Source organism: Mauremys reevesii, linkage group 2 (assembly GCF_016161935.1).
Source record: "Mauremys reevesii isolate NIE-2019 linkage group 2, ASM1616193v1, whole genome shotgun sequence".
In the NCBI taxonomy this organism is placed as follows: domain Eukaryota; kingdom Metazoa; phylum Chordata; order Testudines; family Geoemydidae; genus Mauremys; species Mauremys reevesii.
Genome location: NC_052624.1, coordinates 147,749,303 through 147,762,465, shown reverse-complemented (window position 1 = coordinate 147,762,465; position 13,163 = coordinate 147,749,303). Strand labels below are relative to the sequence as shown.

Below are 13,163 nucleotides of genomic sequence, written 5' to 3'. Positions count from 1 at the left end.
AGAATTCAATTCTAGGTCCAACCCTCACATCTATCCCATCTGACCCAAACCAAAATCCCAGATTGGAGCAGCCCTGAATTTTGAGAAGATTGGGGTATGGAGCTGAGCTGTACAGGCCCGATTCTGCTCTCACCTTGGTGTACATTATGAGTAATATGTGTACAGCACCTAGCACAATGGGGCTCTGATCTCGGTTGGGTCCTGTAGGCATGACTAACACAAATGTTGCTGCTCCAGATTTGCCCTGGGGTATCAGAATAAAGTCCTTTGCCTCAGTGTTAAAGGGAAACAGAGGAAGATAAGAGCCTCATTGCAAATTCACCTATGGTTTCTAGCAAAACCCTTCCAGAGGTCAAATGAGCTAGATAACATTGTAGCCTTTGTCAGTCAAATTACACAGGACGACAGTACCTCCATGTAGATGTTAGGCTTGGCTCAGGAAATGTCCCTGGTATATTCATAGATTCATGGAGTTAAAGGCCAGAAGGGTCCTTAGATCATTGGGTCTGACCTACTGTACCACACAGCCCGTTCAGGGTACGTTTACACTACAGGATTATTCCGATTTTACAGAAACCGGTTTTGTAAAACAGATTGTATAAAGTCGAGTGCACGCGGCCACACAACGCACATTAATTCGGCGCTGTGTGTCCATGGTCTGAGGCTAGTGTCGATTTCCGGAACGTTGCACTGTGGGTAGCTATCCCGTAGCTATCCCATAGTTCCTGCAGTCTCCCCTGCCCCTTGGAATTCTGGGTTGAGGTACCAGTGCCTGATAGGCAAAAATCATTGTCGCGGGTGATTCTGGGTACAGCCTCACCCCTCCCTCCGTGAAAGCAGCAGACAACCGTTTCGCGCCTTTTTTCCTGGGTGAACTGTGCAGACGCCATAGCACAGCAAGCATGGACCCTGCTCAGCTCAATACCGCAATCTTGGACGTTGTAAACACCTCGCACATTCTCGTGCAGTCTATGCTGAACCAGGACCTGCAAAGCCAGGCGAGGAGGAGGTGGCTACGGCAGCGCGGCGATGAGAGTGATGAGGACATGGACACAGAATTCTCTCAAACCGTGGGCCCCTGCGCTTTGGAGATCCTGATGGTAATGGGGCAGGTTCTAGCCATTGAACGCCGATTTTGGGCCTGGGAAACAAGCACAGACTGGTGGGACCGCATAGTTTTGCAGGTGTGGGACGATTCGCAGTGGCTGCGAAACTTTCGCATACATAAGGGCACTTTCATGGAACTTTGTGACTTGCTTTCCCCTGCCCTGAAACGCCATAATACTAAGATGAGATCAGCCCTCACAGTGGAGAAGCGAGTGGCAATAGCCCTGTGGAAGCTTGCAACGCCAGACAGCTACCGGTCAGTCGGGAATCAATTTGGAGTTGGAAAATCTACTGTGGGGGCTGCTGTGATGCAAGTAGCCAAAGCAATCATTAAGCTGCTGCTACGAAAGGTTGTGACTCTGGGAAACGTGCAGGCCATAGTGGATGGCTTTGCTGCAATGGGATTCCCTAACTGTGGGGGGGCGGTAGATGGAACCCATATCCCTATCTTGGCACCGGAGCACCAGGGCACCCAGTACGTAAACCACAAGGGGTACTTTTCCATGGTGCTGCAAGCACTGGTGGATCACAAGGAACGTTTCACCAACATCCACGTGGGATGGCCGGGAAGGGTTCATGACGCTCGCGTCTTCAGAAGCACTGCTCTGTTTAAACGGCTGCAGCAAGGGAATTACTTCCCAGACCAGAAAATAACAGTTGGGGATGTTGAAATGCCTGCCGTTATCCTGGGGGACCCAGCCTACCCCTTGATGCCATGGCTCATGAAGCCATACACAGGCAGCCTGGACAGTGGTCAGGAACTGTTCAACTACAGGCTGAGCAAGTGCAGAATGGTGGTAGAATGTGCCTTTGGCCGTTTAAAGGCGTGCTGGCGCACATTACTGACTCACTCAGACCTCAGCCAAACCAATGTCCCCATTGTTATTGCTGCTTGCTGTGTGCTCCACAATTTCTGTGAGAGTAAGGGGGAGACCTTTATGGCGGGGTGGGAGGCTGAGGCAAATCACCTGGCTGCTGATTACGCACAGCCAGACACCAGGGCGATTAGAAGAGCATACCAGGAAGCGGTGCGCATCAGAGAAGCTTTGAAAACCAGTTTCATGACTGGCCAGGGTAGGGTGTGACTGCTGTGTTTGTTTCCCCTTGATGAACCCCCCACCTTGATTGACTCATTCCCTGTAAGCAACCCACCCTACCCCTTCAATTACAGCTTGCTTAAGGAAATAAAGTCACTATTGTTTAAAAATCATGTATTCTTTATTAATTCATTATAAAAAGAGGAAGAGAACTGAGAAGGTAGCCCAGGTGTGGTTTGGGAGGGGGATAGGAGGGAAGGAAAAGGCCACTAAAAAAATTTCACAGTAATGACAGCCTTTTGGTTGGGCTGTTCACGGGGGTGGAGTGGGCGAGTGCATGGAGCCTCCCCCCACGCGTTCTTACACAACTGGGTGAGGAGGATGTGGAACATGGTGAGGGGTGAGGGTGGTTATACAGGGGCTGCAGCGGCACTCTGTGATCCTGCTGCCGTTCCTGAAGCTCCACCAGACGCCGGAGCATGTCAGTTTGATCACGCAGCAGCCCCAGAGTTGCATCCCGCCACCGCTGATCTTCGTGCCGCCACCTCTCATCTCGAGAATCTCTCCTCTCATCTCGAGCGTGTCTCCTGTCTTCACGTTCGTCCCTCCTATCCTCACGTTGGTCCCTCCTGTCCTCACGGTCACTGGCATCTTTTCTGTACTTTGCTACCACGTCCTTCCACTCATTCAGATGCACTTTTTCATTGCGGGTCACTTCCATGATTTTGGAAAACATTTCTTCTCGCGTCTTTTTTTTCCGACGCCTTATCTGAGATAGCCTTCGGGATGGAGTAGGGATGCTTGAAAAATTTGCAGCTGCATGAGGGAGGGAAAAAAGGGAGAGAAGTATTAAAAAAGATACATTTTACAGAACAATGGTTATACTCTTTCACAGTGAACAGCACTATTCACCTTACATAGCACATGTGATTTCACTACAAGGTCGCATTTTGCATCTTAATATTGAGTGCCTGCGGCTCTGGTGTTACAGATCTCACAGACGCAGGTCCGGGCATCGGAATTCAGCTTGCATGCGGCCATGGTAAGCCACTGTCTTTCGGCTTCTGCAGCCTTCATATATACAGTGCTTTACCCCTCTCCCCACTGCATGGCTGGTATCATGAAAGCTCACTGCTAATCACCCCCCTTCCTCTCCCCCACCACGTGGCTGGTAGCTGGGAAGATCCCTGCTAGCCAAACACAAAAAAGCTCATCGCTATTTCACTTCTCCCCTCCCCCCGCTTGGCTATGTGCAAGGAAGGATTTTTTTTAAGCAGCAGGCCACAAACCCAGTAGGAAAATGGGCATCTCTGTCCCCTTAATTAAATTCCTGATTTTCAACCAGGTTACCCTGAATGATATCACTCTGCTGAGGATAACACAGCGAGATAAAGAACGGATGTTTCTTGAATGCCAGCAATCACCGGGACCATACGCTGCTATGCTTTGCCACGCAATGATACCCGATTACTTGCTACATGCATGGCATTGTAAAGTGTCCTACCATGGTGGATGGAACAAGGCTGCCTTGCCCAGAAACCTTCTGCAAAGGCTTTTGGAGTACATCCAGGAGCGCTTCATGGAGATGTCGCTGGAGGATTTCCGCTCAATCCCTAGACATGTTAACAAACTTTTCTAAGTAACTTTACTGGCCGCGAATGCATCCCAAGTCCTCAGGGCAAATCAATCATTAAAAAACGCTTGCTTTTAAACTATGTTTTATATTTACAAAGGTACACTCACCAGAGGTCCCTTCCATGGCTTCATTGTCTGGGATAGTGGCTTAGGAGGCTGGGAGGGTAATTCCGTCTGGGTCAGAAAAAGCTCCTGGCTGTTGGGGCTAACGGAGTGCTGTGTGCTCTCTGCAAGCTCGTCCTCCTCTTCTTCATTGTCATCTTCCCCGTCCGCAGAATCCTCAGCCATGGCTGAGATTACAACCCCCACCTCGGAATCCACGGACAGGGGTGAGGTAGTTGTGGCGCAGCCCCCTAAAATTGCATGCAGCTCAGCATAGAAGCAGCATGTTTTTGGCCCTGCACCGGACCTTCCGTTTGCTTCTTTGGTTTTCTGGTAGGCTTGTCTGAGCTCCTTAACTTTCACTCTGCACTGCACTGAGTCCCTGCTGTGGCCTTTTTCCATCATAGCCTTGGAAATTCTTTCAAATACTTTTTCATTTAGTCTTTTGGAACGCAGTTCTGTTAGCACTGAATCCTCTCCCCATACAGCGATCAGATCCAGTACCTCCCATGCAGTCCATGCTGGAACTCTTTTTCGATTCTCAGGAGACTGCATTGTTACCTGTGCAGATGAGCTGTGCGTGGTCACCTGTGCTGATGAGCTCTCCACGCTGGGCAAGCAGGAAATGAATTTCAAAAGTTCGCGGGGCTTTTCCTGTGTACCTGGCCAGTGCAACCGAGTTCAGATTGCTGTCCAGAGCGGTCACAGTGGTGCACTGTGGGATACCGCCCGGAGGCCAATACCGTCGATTTGCCGCCACACTAACCCTAATCCGATATGGTAATACCGATATTAGCGCTACTCCTCTCGTCGGGGAGGAGTACAGAAACCGGTTTAAAGAGCCCTTTATATCGATATAAAGGGCTTCTTAGTGTGGACAGGTGCGGCGTTAAATCGGTTTAACGCTCCTAAAATCGGTTTAAACACGTAGTGTAGACCAGGCCTCTGTTTCACCCAGTTACCCCTGTACTGAGCCTAATAACTTCTGTTTGGCTAATACGTTTCTTCCAGAAAGGCATCCAGTCTGGATCTGAAGACATCAGGAGATGGAGAATCCACCACTTCCCTATGTAGTTTATTCCAGTGATTAGCCATCCTCACTGTTAAAAAATTGTGCTTTATTTCACCTTTGAATTTGTCTGGCTTCAAATTCCAGCCATTGGGTCTTGTTCTCCCTTTCTCTGCTAAATTAAAGAGCCCTTTATTACCTGCTATTTTCTTCCCATGAAGGTAGGGTGACCAGACAGCAAATGTGAAAAATCGGGACAAGGGGTGGGGGGTAATAGGAGCCTATATAAGAAAAAAGACCCAAAAATCAGGACTGTCTCTATAAAATCAGAACATCTGGTCACCCTACATGAAGGTGTTTATACACTGTAAGCAAGTCACCTCTCACTCTTCATCTTGATAAACACTTTAAGTCTCTCACTCTCAGGCATTTTCTCCAGCCTTCAGATCACTTCTGCACCCTCTCTAGCTTTTTCACATCCTTTTAAAATATGTGGACATCAGAAGTGTAGCAGCATTCCAGTATCAGTCTCCCCAATGCCATATACCAGGGGTAGGCAACCTATGGCACGTGTGCCGAAGGCAGCACACGAGCTGATTTTCAGTGGCACTCACACTGCCTGGGTCCTGGCCACCGGTCCGGGGGGCTATTCATTTTAATGTAATTTTAAATGAAGCTTCTTAACCATTTTAAAATCCTTATTTACTTTACATACAAAAATAGTTTAGTTATATATTATAGACTTATAGAAAGAGACCTTCTAAAAACATTAAAATGTATTACCGGCACGCAGAACCTTAAATTAGAGCGAATAAATGAAAACTCAGCACACCACTTCTGAAAGGTTGCCGACCCCTGCCATATACAGTGGTAAAACCACCTCCCTACTCCTTCTGCCTATTCCCCTGTTTCTACATCCAAGGATCGCATTAGCCCTTTTTGCCAAAGCATCACACTGAAAGCTCATGTTAAGTTGCTGGTCCACTGTGACTCTTAAATCCTTGTCAGAGTCACTGCTTTCCAGGACACAGTGTCCCATCCCGCATCCTCCTGCAATTCTGTAGGTACAGCCTGCCTTCTTTGTGCTTAGATGATAACTTTGCATTTGGCTGCATGCATTAAAATGCATTTTGGTGAATGGGATCAGCTTACCAAGCGGTACAATCACTCTGTCTGACTGCCCTGCCTTGTTTTCATCATTGTTCACCACTCAGCCAATCATCCGCCCATTTTTTCAGCCAGGATTTTATATTTACTTCCAGATCATTGATGAAAAAGTTGAATGGGAGAAGGGAGATGAGGTATTGGCCAACGTGTTCAAATTCAGAAGCCTGAAGTTAGGCACCTGAAGAGAACCTGTCCAATGTTCTGATTAGCTGAGAATTCACAGCAACCATTGAAATCGCTGGGCGTTCAGTCAGGGTGGCCAGGAGTCTTTTAATTTGATCATGAGTCTTGCAATATTGTGGTATATTTTTTAAAGCAATAGAATCTGGTGTGAATACAACAGAATCTCAGCTTTTGTTTGATAGGAAAAGTAAGATTCTAGTCCTCGTGGTTACAGGGAAAAGCTTAAAACCATGAAACCAAATGCTTCAAAAGCCGGATGGTAAATGAAAAAGACTCTCAATTGAAGACAATGGGAATGGGACCAGGATTTAATTCCAACTGTATTATTTGTTAAATCTCTTGATTTTTAAGCCAGTCCAGTGATTTTTTTGTGTGTGGGGGGTGGCTGATTCATGATTTTTGGATGCTTCAGGTTGGCAATACTGCTTGAAATTGATACTATAGGTATATCTACGCTGCAGCTGGGAGGCGTGGTTGCTTCCTGTGTAGACATACCCGAGCCAATTTTGACTGAGCTAGAGCAAAGCTGGCTTGGATAACAATAGCAGTGAAGCCATGGCAGCATGGAGGGTGGCTGCTCAAATATGGACTCAGGGTCCTGGGTAGGCAGATCTTGATCAAATCTAGCTACACACGCTGCAACCAGGCCTCTTGATTGCAGTGTAGAGGTACCCTCAAAATCAGGGCTGACTTTTGAAAATTTGGGCCGCATCCTCTCAACCTCAGTTTTCCCAACTGTACATGGGGGATGGTGTCACGCAATGCCAAGGACAGCTGTGAGGAGTCATTCACTGATGTTTGTATAGTGCAATGAGGTTGAGTTATCCTACTTGTGGTCTCGCTGAGGCTTTACCCCATGGCCGGATCATTTTCCTTCTTTGCTAATTCACTATTGCCTTCTTGGTGGCAACCCTGACACCCCTTTCCCCAATAAACTGCCCCCACGTTATGACCTCATCTTTCATCGTAAGATTCTCTGCCCTTCCCCTCCCCTCACAATCTTCAATGACATGTTAGAATCTTCAGGGTTACCGTGGGGCTTACCACTAAACAAATTTGTATCCTCACAATGTAACAGAGCATTCTCTACCGGAAGGGTGCTCTGGTTGACTGCGGGGGGGAGAGTTGGTCCCTCCAAGGAACATTGAAATAGATACAGCGCTAATCATTTCCCCTCAGTCATGGCAGGTAGGGTATACATATTGTCCAGAGGGCCAGATTGGGTCCCCATGATTCATAGGTAGAGGGGAGTATTTGTAAGCACAGTTCCCTCATGCCCATGTGGAAGGGCCAAGCTGCTTCCACAGCAGTACCACTCTCCCTTCTCCAAGCTGGACAGGTCAAGCTAGGCATGGAGCTAGGAAGACCATGTTGGGGAACTTGTGACACGCTGGGGGTTCTGGACAAGTGATAGCAATAGATGGTGGGGATGAGGAGAAGAGAGCACCTGGGGTACCAAAGATACAGGATATGTTTACTTAGCGTTTTCATGTAATTGGTTTACAAAAGAGATGGGTGTGGGGAGTGGGGCTAGTGGGAGGCAGCCACTTACCAGGAATGGGTTGTCGGTCTCAAGCGTAAGAGACACAGAAAACTTGAAAGGTCTTCATTTAAAAACGAAGGCACTAACCATAGTTACAGCAAACAAAAGGAAGTTCTTCTTCACACAATGCACAGTCAACCTGTGGAACTTCCTGCCAGAGGATGTTGTGAAAGCCAAGACTATAACAGGGTTCAAAAAAGAACTAGATACATTCATGGAGGATAGGTCCATCAATGGCTATTAGCCAGGAGGGGCAGGGATGGTGTCTCCAGCCTCTGTTTACCAGAAGCTGGGAATGGGCGACAGGGGATGGATCACTTGATGATTCCCTGTTCTGTTCATTCCCTCTGGGGCACCTGGCACTGGCCACTGTCGGAAGACAGGATACTGGGCTAGATGGACCTTTGGTCTGACCCAGTGTGGCTGTTCTTATGTTCTTATGTCCCTGCTCCTGAGTCACTCTGGCATTGTGAAAGCAGAGGCAATCTCAATTTCCTGTTTATAATTGTTTTTCTCTCCTCTATTATGGCACGAGAGACCCACACAGACAACACTAGGGGACCCTTAACTGACTGTGCAGGGAAACTGCAACATGGACACAAAATTCTCTCCTGAGTTATAAAAATCTTGACAAACCATTTTATGACAGCAGTGGGAGCCCAATTCAGCTCTCAGTAACACCCGTGTAAATCCGCGGTGACTTCACTGACTTTGGTGAGAGAGAGAAGCCTCAGGCTAGTCTGGCGAGTGGATGGATGGGCCGAACAAGCTTCCCATCCCCAGGATTTAATAGCAGGTTGGGCTGTAGGTTTGCGGTAGCTACTGCTGGGTCTCCAGTTCTCAAGGCAGAGTTTGGGGTCATTTTCCAGTCCTTTATCTAAGGCTGGTGGTTGCTATGGTAGCTTGGGAGATGTTAGGTTCATCTGTTTGTTTTTCTGTGCAGACAACTACAACTCTCTATCCTCAGAAGACCCAGACCCTGATCATCTGAGCTTCCCTGAAGTGACTGACAGTCTTTCAATGGGAGGAGGACTTCATAATTTCTCCAGGCCATCTGTACCAGCTGCCGGCTCAGCTTGGCTTGTCCCTTCCGGCTCAAGCCAGCCCATTCAAGCTAATTCAGGAAACACCAATGCTTTTACATATCAGCCATCAGAAACAGGCCTATGGCCAGAGGTATGTGGCACTGGGGCACAGATACAGGTCTCCAGTTCAGCTGCTCCGTACCCCACCGTCTATGAATGGGGAGTGAAGGGTCATTCCTATGGAGCTGCAGCGATCTCTGCACACTTCCCTGTAACGCTCGTAGCCCAGGAAGTGCCCAGCCCTGCTCCCTCTGCACCACCTCCGTTTAACAACGCCAGCAGAGTCAACCCCATGGGCCACCTGTACGGGTGTATTCAGCCTTCCGCAAAGGCCCGCCTCATGCAGATTCAGCCCCCGACTACATCAGTGCAGGCTCATCAAAGCCAAGGCCATGGCCAGCAAGTTCCTTTGCAGGACTGGAGAGGAGCCTACCTTTACAACCGTGACATGAGGGGTCAGGAGTCAGGAGAGATGGGCTCCATTGTGCAAAGAGGCAGGGTCATTAAAGTGCCAGCCAACACCCAGAGTGAAATGGTTCTGGTCTTGAAAGCCATCCAGCCAATGGGCACCCGCCCTTCCTCTTCGGCCAGTTTGTACTATCCAGTTTCAGCCCAGCCCAGGGATTCCCAGGCCATCGATCCAGGGTTCAAAGGTGAGCAGTGAGCTGATTAAAGGAATATTCAGTTGCCCATTCTGTCTATGTCCCTGTCTTTGGTATATGCACAATGCACATTACTTATCAAAGTATCTAAGCACAGCAGGTGAGTGGGGTTAAAACCTTCATCTAAGGTGTAGGGAGAATGGACCATTTGCTGGTAGGACTCATGATGAAGTAATTAAGGGAGGGTCTAATCTAAAGCATACTGAAGTCAAGGGGAGTCTTTCCATGGGCTCAGAAAGGCTTTGGATTAGACCATTAATGAATCCATGGGCAGAGTATTAATAGTCAAACTAAGAGGTTCTTTGGGAGTACTTATAATGGGGGACCTTGTCTGCTAATATAACGTACTTTCTCATTCTGGGATGATGCCCCCAGCCCCTGTTGCTGGGTGGTGAATCTTTCATACCTCAATTGCTCCATTGTCTTGAGACCTGAACTAAAGGTTGTTGAATTTACTGGGAGATTTTCCATTGACTTCCTTGGGCTTTGGATCAGGTCCTGAGCGATTAGAGGTGAAGATGGAGCATCCATTCAGATGGGGCTGGGAACTGTGTTCCCTGAATAATTTTTAAGCCTGGTTTTAAAATGATTAAGGATAATTCAGGCTGGAAAGATAGGTTGGCTGGACAATGGATATGGGGCCAGACTCTTCCGAAGCTGAGGATGTCTCAGGCAATTGGACTTGAAAATGGTTTCTACATATAGTTTGGCTTCGCTCACGCTATGTTTGAAATGAATCAGGCTCAAATGCCCTGAGCTGACAGTGCATAAAGGGAGTTTATAATGGCAGGAAGAGAAACCCTTCTGCTTCCTGACCAAGTAGATAGTTGCTGACAACATTAGAGACAGAACTCAGATCCTCCTGCTCTTATGGAGCTCCACTGCTAGAGCAAATTTCTACTAGCCGTTAGCGGTATGGGGGCCTATGACACACATTTCAGCCATTCTGAGTATATCCACCAGAGGGCACTAGCCAGCTCATTGTAATACTGTCATAAATCGAGCCAGGTGAAATTTTTTGGTTGAACATTTTTGGACAAAAATGCAAATTTAGGGCAACCAAAATAACTAATGAATTCATGTCCAATTTGCCAAATTGTTTCACCTGGGAAAAAAAATTCAGAATGAATGAAATGTTTCATTTTGAAGTTTTGGAAACATTTCATTTTTTCTCTTCCAAATGACATTTCATCTCAAAATAGCCTTCATTTTTGGATGAAAAAAAAATGGGTTAAAAAAAAATCAGAAATGAAAAGAATGTTTTTCCCATGGTTTTTGGTTCGGCCAATGAACTGGAAAAAAAATTGCGAATTCGGACAGCTTTCATCATCAAGCACTAAACTGTGGTAACGGAGGTGTAGCAACATTCCAGTTTGCTAATACGTATTCCGTAATGGGCAACAGATAGCTGGATCTTGTTATTATGGATATGCTAATTCTGCCACAGAGTTCACTATTGTAGAGCCACTCCTTACTGAGCTCTACTCCCCCAGACTATTGATATTATAACAAAGTACGACTCTGAAACCAAATACAATAACACAACAACGAACCTATAGGTTGATCCAGCGCTTGAGTCTAACTGAAGCCCCACAGTGAGACTTTAGTGGCCCACAAACCTTATGCTGCCCCTCTGCACAGAGTGGAATTTCACCCTTAGTACAGTGTGTTGGACGCTGTTGTCGCCCTGCCGGGCCCAAACACAACAGCTTCTGCTTCACGTGTCACTGACTTTTCCTGATTCTTTCCTTTCAGGGGCGGACCCCTTGCCTGGAACGCTGCATGAGCCCAGGACCTTCTACCTACAATCAGGCTCAGCTCCGCAAGGAGGCGGAGTGAAAACAGTCAGCCCAGAGATGCTTCCTGAGGCCCTGGATGGGTCTCAAATGCCTCAGGGATCACAAGGGCCACCACTGTTCCCCTTAGAAATCCCTGATATTAACCAGCTAATGGCCTGCATTGAGTCTGTTCAGGCAACTAACTCCTTGTCACACAGCGACAGGCTCGTTGGTCCCAGGCAGGTGACAGGAGGTGACCCCCTCCAACAGATGCTTCTAGGGAAACACATTTCTCAGGAGAGTGTTGGGGAAAAGAATATCATCAAACCTCCACTCGCCACTGAATCCCAGGACGGAGCCTCGTGTCCCGCACCTGGGAAGGGCAAATCACCCAGGGAAGCTTCAAAGCAGGCAGAACCCTCTGCACTTCCTGCCACTGCGCCCCCAGTGGGGTCTGACAAGCCTTCTGCTGAGCATGGACTCAGACTCGCTGATCCCCAGAAATTAGGAGCAAATCTTTCTGAGATGCCAACAGCTACTGAACCAGCTCAGCCCTCTGAAGAGGACCAAACAACGGGCACTAAGAGGCTTGGAGATGAGAAGGAGACAGCATCAGGGGATCATCTCCCTGAAGATCCATGGGAAGGGAATCTGGAGAACCGTCACCCTGCCGAGAACACCACTGACACCAGAAGTGTAACCGCCTTAGGGGACGGGCGAGAGAGTCCATGCGCTGACTCGAAACAGAGGACAACTGACCTCAATAGGCAGCCTCCGAGGAAACCGGTGGACCAGGCAGATGTTTCTAAGACTGAAGAGCGGCAGCACAAAAGACTAAGCAGCTCAGGGAATGATAAGGGGAAAAGTACAAATCAAGGCAGAGGAAAATTAAAACCGGAGGATAAACAACCTGGAAGTCAAGAGGGTGGGAAAATCTTCCAGCCGGAACGAGAGCCTTTTAAAATGCCCCGGAGCCACCTGGGGCTACACATGCTGGAGTCTATCCAGGTTTTCCACCCGTTGGGAAAGAAACTGATTCCACTGGGCCCTGCTCGAGGAGCTCCAGCTCTGCAGTCCAACAAGGCTGAAGGAAGCTCTTCCAGTGTCTGGCCAAAGCCACTGCTGGGTCTCAAGAGAGCCCCGGGGCCTCCTGAGGACCCAAAATCAACCTGTGGTGGTAGGAGGGATGGACAATGGGAAGTCACTGGCAAACTCTGTCGTGCCCCAGGAAATACAAGGCCAGTTGCTTTAGCATCACCTAGATGTGTCGCTCTGAAGCAGGGCAGCAGCCGAGCGCCTCCCACCAAGCCCTCCTTTGGGAAGGACCTGCCTCCGTCCCACGAGCGCACTCCGCTTCCTTCTCTCACCTCCACGCCCGCCTGGCGTCCTGGAGGGGGAACCCAGCCCACTCCTGCCATTCTGAAGAGCCGGCCCCTCCAGGAGCTGGAAGTGTCGCTGCCCATCCCCCCGGAGCAGAGAGGGGAGCGGGATGCGATGAAGAGGAGAGCGCAGAAGGAGAGGGAGCTCGCTGCCCAGTACACGGCCCTGGGGAAGAGACAATTTTTTGTGGAAAGAGAGAGAGACCTGACGATAGCGGAGGAGTTTGGCTACATTTGACCTCTGTATATAGCGCTGCGATTTCCCCTTCTGCTAGCCATACCGACCAGACCCTTCTTCAGTTGTTGCCCACTCTCATCTTGGCCTTGAATTCTCTATAGGGAGAGTGGAAGATACGGCCATAGCCATGGAGTTCGGGTGTCTGTAGCGTCCCGATCTCTTCCGTGAGCTGGAAGCCATTTCTTTGCGGTGTATATTTCTATTTATTCATAGTCCTGTATTAAAATTCTAGGCCATT

The 13,163-nt window shown here is 48.5% G+C and overlaps 1 protein-coding gene across 3 annotated transcripts in view; it reads left to right on the top strand.

Moving 5' to 3' along the window:
* Nucleotides 1-13,163, top strand: part of C2H2orf78 (chromosome 2 C2orf78 homolog) — a 15,161-nt gene extending 1,998 nt beyond the window's left edge. For 2 of the 3 annotated variants that reach the window (XM_039524191.1, XM_039524189.1), the window contains 2 exons: nt 8,727-9,521; nt 11,286-13,163. In XM_039524191.1, the coding sequence (XP_039380125.1) occupies nt 8,804-9,521; nt 11,286-12,925 (2,358 nt within the window). In that variant the 5' untranslated portion in view covers nt 8,727-8,803 and the 3' untranslated portion in view covers nt 12,926-13,163. Of the gene's footprint in view, nt 1-7,289; nt 7,429-8,726; nt 9,522-11,285 lie in introns of those variants that run through there. The other variant, XM_039524190.1, reaches the window with a different exon arrangement.